Genomic DNA, 6,000 nt, shown 5'->3' with positions numbered 1-6,000 from the left:
TATTCACAATAGCAAAGACTTGGAATCAACCCAAATGTCCATCAGTGACAGACTGGATTAAGAAAATGTGGCACATATACACCACAGAATACTATGCAGCCATAAAAAAGGATGAGTTCGTGTCCTTTGTAGGGACATGGATGCAGCTGGAAACCCATACATCTGTCAACGAATGAATGGGCAAACAAAATGTAGTCCACCCATACGATGGAATCAAACTCAGTATTAAAGGGGAAGGAATTCCAACCCCTACTACAGAGAGGATGAACCTTGAGGACATTATGCTAATTGAATAAGCCACTCACAAAAGAACGAATACTGTAGGATTCCACACGTGTGAAGTCCCTAGAGTAACTGAACTCATAGAGATGGAAAGTGGAATGGTGGCTGCCAGGGGCTAGGGGAGGAGGTATGGGGAGTCAGTGTCTAAAGGGGGCAGAGTTTCAGTCTGGGAAGAGGAAAAAGCTCTGGAAAGGAATGGTGGTGATGGCTGCATGGCAATGTAATGTGCTTCATGCCACTGCACTGCATACTTAAAAGTGGTTACAATGGAGGATTTTATGTTATGTGTATTTTCCCACAATTTTTTTAAAATGGAAAAATTAAGGCATGCTGTGTCTAAGATGCCCCCACCCCCAAACCCAGGAGCTCCATTCCCCATGACCATAGCCAGTTTTTTTTGTTGTTGTTGTTGTTTGTTTGTTTTGTTGTTGCTGTTGTCTTAAGACAGAGTCTTGCTCTATTGCCCAGGTTGGAGTGCAGTGGCACCATCTTGGCTCATTGCAACCTCTGCCTCCTGGGTTCAAGCAATTCTCCTGCCTTAGCCTCCAAAGTAGCTGGGACTAGAGACACGTGCCACCACGCCCAGCTAATTTTTTTGTATTTTTAGTAGAGACGGGGTTTGACCATGTGAGCCAGGATGGTCTCGACCTCCTGACTTCATGATCCACCCACCTCCGCCTCCCAAAGTGCTGAGATTACAGGCATGAGCCACCATGCCTGGCCGCAAGTTTGTTTTTTATAGCACTTGTGACCACCTAATCCCATCTTAGGAGTTTTCTGGTTTACCTTCCATCGCCTTCTCTAGAATGTGAAACTCCAACAGGGCAGGCAGGGACTGGTCTGACTTGTCACTGCTGTATCTTCAGCCCTTGAAAGGGTGCTTGCATGTTGGTCCTTCCTGACAATGAGCCAGGCACAGAGTAGATGCTCAGTACATACTTATTGAATAAATAAGTTTCTGTGGAAGAAGAGGAGGGACTGGGAGTAACCAAGTGAAGATACAGACAGAAGAGAGGCAGACAGTGGAGAAAGTTCATGTTCACTAGATGAGTATTGTTTTCTGGGAGTGGGAAGCACAGGCTGTGGTTCAGAGGCCCTTCCCCGGGGCCCAGGAGAAGCAAGCATTTGCAATGGAGCCAGCGTGCAGCTGTGCATCTAGGTCTAAAAGTCCACAGCACAGAGAAAGTACATGGTGGTGTTTAATCCCAGCTGGGGACTGGTCCAATGGCAACAACCAGGACTCAGGTGGACCCTTTAATTGGAGGCAGATGGTCAAGGCAAGGCTATAGGGGCAAGGACCAGGGACACCGGTCAGCCAGCCCAGCAAGAGCAGAGCTCTGGGCATGTGGGCCTGGCTGGGCAGGAACAGACCTGCCACAGAGGGTGTGATGACAGGAAGGGTCTGTTCCAGAGACAGGCCAAACTGGGAAACAAATGTGGCCATGAGACTCAGGTGAAGGAGGGGGTCCCTGGGAGGGGCTGCTGGCTGCTGGGCTGGTCTTAGGGAGCTGGTGTTTAGCCTGAAAAGGCCCCACTAGGCTCATTGTCAGGGAGGGCCAACACGCCAGCAAGCCTTTGAATGTCTCCTTTCATAAGGAGAGCTATTTTTAAGTCTTTCTTGGTTTCCTTCTCTCCTCCCTCTTTCCTTCCACCTACAGCCTTTGTGTGTCTATGAGTGGGAGCGAGGAGAGGTCAGACATGTGGATGGACCAGTGGTGCTCAGCCTCCTGTCCTGCTCCCAAAACCTCTCCTATCAAGACTTGGCTACTCCAAAACATCCAGGAAGGGTAGGGCTCACCACTACACCCCCAAACACACCTCCTGAGGCCCACAGGGTGACCACTCCTCACTCACACCTTCCCTGGTCTCCTCTTCTGAGGTGGTGGAGACAGAAAATCTTGCTCCCATGTCCCACACAATGTGACTAGGGCATGGAGATGAGAGGTCTTTGCCTTTTAGAGAAACTGAATTCTCAGCCACAGTGGAGGACAAATGAGGATGGAGACATGACCCTTCTCCCCACCCCTACCCTACCAAAAATCCTCCTGCAGAAAAGAGGTGAGGAAGGTCACTTACTCGGGAAACCTCTCTTCCCATCTCCACAGTAGTTCCATGGTTGGGGAGCTCTGGGCACCAAGGGCGGCCAGGGAGTCTGCTGTCACAGCCTCTTGGGGGCTACATGGCAGTGGATATGGAGATTTAAAACGTGCCTGCTCTCTGGGCCATTGATTGACTTCTGGGATCTACCCTCCAGAAAATCTTTTATGTGCATAAGGAGGTGTGTGAACAAGTCCACTGCAGTGCTGATGGAACTAGAAACACTGTAAGCATACTGCAGCGAGGAGATGGCTAAATAAACCATAGCATATCTGGAAAATGGAATACTATGCAGCCATAAACACATTTAACTCAGAACTCTATGTATCAATGTGGGAATATCTCTGGGGTATTACTGAAGGAACCCAACTAAGTTACTCCAGGTTACTTATAGTTTGATATCATATATGCAAAAATAACAAATCCACAAAACAATACACTGTGTGTTTAAGGGAATGGGGACTAGGAATGAGAGTTCAAGGGAACTGCAGTGATTTACATGTTCCATGGTAGAGCATGCCTTGTGCAATGAAAGTGTAGGTTTTAACTTCAACTCTGCTATATATAATGCAAGCCTCATAAGAGGAGGGCAGGGATGTCCAATCCTATGGCAGATGAGAAGTCTGTACTCTGGAGAGTGACTGACCTGCTGGAAAGACAAGCCTAGACTCACACACCTCCTCCCTGCTCTCGGGATAACTGGATGCTCCTGCCTCTGACCCTGGCCCTGCTCTGGCTGGCCACAGGCTCTGCCTAGCTCTGGCCCCCACAGGACACATGAAGGACCCCTGTCCAAGGCAGGGCTGCCTCAGCCTCATGACCCCAGCGTGTCACTGCTGAGTCCCAGTTGAACTTGGGCAGGTTGCTTCCCTGTTCAGGCTCCCAGTCTCAATCAAAAGCTCTAACCTTTGTATGCTCTTTTACTGAGTGGCAGGCATTGTTCTAGGTCTCCTTAGGCTTATTTACTTTCATAACTATTCTGAAGCAGGTACTATTACTACTATCCCAACCGTAGAGATGGGGAAACCTAGGAGCAGAGTGGTCAGGAAGTTGCCCAAGTCACTCAGCCAGCAAGGGTCAAAGCTGAGTCTGAACTTTAGTCCCTAGGCTGCTCTACCACTTGCCAGCTCCTTATTCCTGGGAGTGTCCAAGCAGTGTCTGGGAGACCAGATCCTGGGTAATAGCCAATGTCCAGGGCCCCAGAATTGCATGAATTCACACCTTTAGAATGGTCCTGAGCAGGACAGGCCCTCTCCTCCCATACTCAACCTCTGTCTCTAGGATTCAGAAACAATAGATAATTATTACGCCCCTATTGCATGGCCAACACTCTCACATTTGTGCTCCCATTCAACCCTCCCACAGCCCTGCAGTTACTATTAGTGCTCTCTTTCAGAGATGGGGAATGACTGGCCTGCAGTGACACAGCCAGAAGAAGAGATGTGGGGGGTCCCAGAGGAGGGTTTAACAGAGAACTTGGTGACTGTGGTGGGGTACATCACAAGGGCGGGGGAACTCTGAGGTACAGAGAGTTGCACACGGTGGGCTCCACTGCTCCATCAGCCCTCCAACATTCTCGTGGCCAGTACCAGATTCCTGGTTTCAGGGTGGGGACCAAATCTCTGATGGCAACTATCTCTGCTCCCAGATTCCATGACCTCAGGGATGCCCAGAAAACCCAAAATCATCTCTAAATGGGCACCATTAACTCAAGGCTCTCCTCCTTTCTCCACAAGGAGACAACATTCCTTCTTGGGAGAGGAGGAGGAGTGGAGAGGTCAGAGAAGGCCTGCAGTGATAGACAACACTGGACTTGGAGCCAGCCAGAGCCGGGCTTGAGACCTGACCCCTTCGTTCACTAGCTGTGTGGCCTTGGGCAAGTTACTTAACCTCTCAGAACCTCTGTGTCCTCAACTGTAAAACAGAGATAATGGTGCCAACTGTGAAGCTGTTGCAGGAGTCAAAGAGATGACAAACATGGACAACCTCAGGAAAGAGACAGACACATGGCTCAGTACCTAGAAAGGATGAGGCAGCAGGGAGACGAGTGACAGGGGGACGGGCAGGGTGTGAAGGAGCCACTGGAGGGAGAAGGGACTGCGGGGGAAGAGGCAGGAGAGAAGAGAGGAGTAACTCTCTTCAGGGCTCCTGTAGCACTTGGTAGGTAACTTTATGAAAACACAGTCCAGAGAGATCAGTGGATTTTTAAAAGAAATCACCTTTGTGGAAAGAAAACGAGACACCCCCATTTGGCCAGTGCTTGGTAAGTATCAGGCACCTTTACTGAGTGCATCCACTTGCAATGGTCTTTCATCAATGTGGCAAAGCTAACCTAGGCTTGGAAGGGGAGGATGATGGCGAGTGGGAGGCAGGTGCAGAAAAAGGTGCAGAGGTCTGTTGGGAAGTGGGGAAAGGGGGCACTTCACTCTCTGCCTCTCCAGTTACCTCTCAACATGCAGGCATGGCCTGGAAGATGGGTGGGGAGGGTGGGGGCATTTCACTCTTCCTAGCCCATTTCCTGCAGTGGTCATGTTCCCTGCAGAACAAACGCCTGAGCCCCATATTACCCAGTGACGTTTCCTGGGATGCCACCGACCAGCCACATGCCCTAGGCCGGTTCTTCACCTCTACCCGTTTCTGCAAAGGTACATTGTGGGAAGCAATTCGTGACTCTGAGAAGCGGTGTATGGAAGGGTTGGGACTTTGTCAGTGAGTAGGTGAAGGCCAGGTCACCATGAGTGTGCAATAGACAGCATATATTACCCCCATCAGCACTGATGCACCCGCGCCCAGCAATGAGGTCTGGGTTTTCACTGTGACGTGGCCCCAACTCACCATCAGCCTCTAGACAACAACCTCCCTCCAGCAACTCCGTCCCCTCACAGCACTGCTGCAGGGCCAGGGAAACCAGCTTTCATCTAAAACTGCTTTCAGCTCACAAAATTCCCTTATAGCCTTTAACACATCTCACCTCCATGATTTTCACTTCACAGATGAGGAAACTGAGGCCCAGGGTGTCCGAGGTCATTAGAAGCTAGGCTGGTCTTCATTCAAATCAGGCAGTTCTATTCCACATCATCTACAAAGGCTCCAGAAAGCCCCAAATTTCATCAGACTCCAGTGGATACCGGCAGGAGCAGTTGCCCTTGCATCACCGAGGCAGGCCCCCAGAAGGCGATGCTTCCTAGAGCCCTGATGCTGAGTGTCTCAGCCCCCGCATCCAGCTGGGGCCAGCTATCTGCAAACAGCTCCCTCCGCACCAAGGGAAGGAGCAGATCTGTTACAACCATCTCTCCACCTTCACGTCTCTGATGCCCACGGCCTACCTGTGGGGTGCCCTACCTTGTGGGTGAGGCTGGGGTCTCTTGAAGCACTGTCCTCCTCCTCTGAGCTTCTCTGCTCTTCATCCGACGTGAGGTCCTCTTTGGGGGCTGCCGACGAGATGGGACAGACTTTGTAGGGCTCTGTGTAGGCGCTGGGTCAGAGCAGGGGAAAGAAGGGTTAGAGCTTTTTGTTTAGCAAAGGCAAAGTGAACCTACCAGGGGTGCCATTCGAGCCATAGGGACAGAAAATGAGAAGTAAGACTCAGGCACAAACCTCCTACTTCCCCACCCCAGCCAT

The 6,000-nt window shown here is 50.6% G+C and overlaps 1 protein-coding gene across 2 annotated transcripts in view; it reads right to left on the bottom strand.

Moving 5' to 3' along the window:
* The window catches only part of LOC105517915 (FYVE, RhoGEF and PH domain-containing protein 5), a 116,738-nt gene that overhangs the window by 65,431 nt on the left and 45,307 nt on the right, over positions 1-6,000 (bottom strand). For both annotated transcript variants that reach the window (XM_011950680.1, XM_011950681.1), the window contains exon 2: positions 5,722-5,854. In XM_011950680.1, the coding sequence (XP_011806070.1) occupies positions 5,722-5,854 (133 nt within the window). The remainder of the gene's footprint in view (positions 1-5,721; positions 5,855-6,000) is intronic.

The sequence above is a fragment of the Colobus angolensis genome, unplaced genomic scaffold, assembly GCF_000951035.1.
Source record: "Colobus angolensis palliatus isolate OR3802 unplaced genomic scaffold, Cang.pa_1.0 Scaffold31, whole genome shotgun sequence".
Lineage (NCBI taxonomy): Eukaryota > Metazoa > Chordata > Mammalia > Primates > Cercopithecidae > Colobus > Colobus angolensis.
The sequence above is the reverse complement of the archived record's forward strand: the minus strand, read 5'-3'. Positions and strand labels throughout refer to the sequence as shown.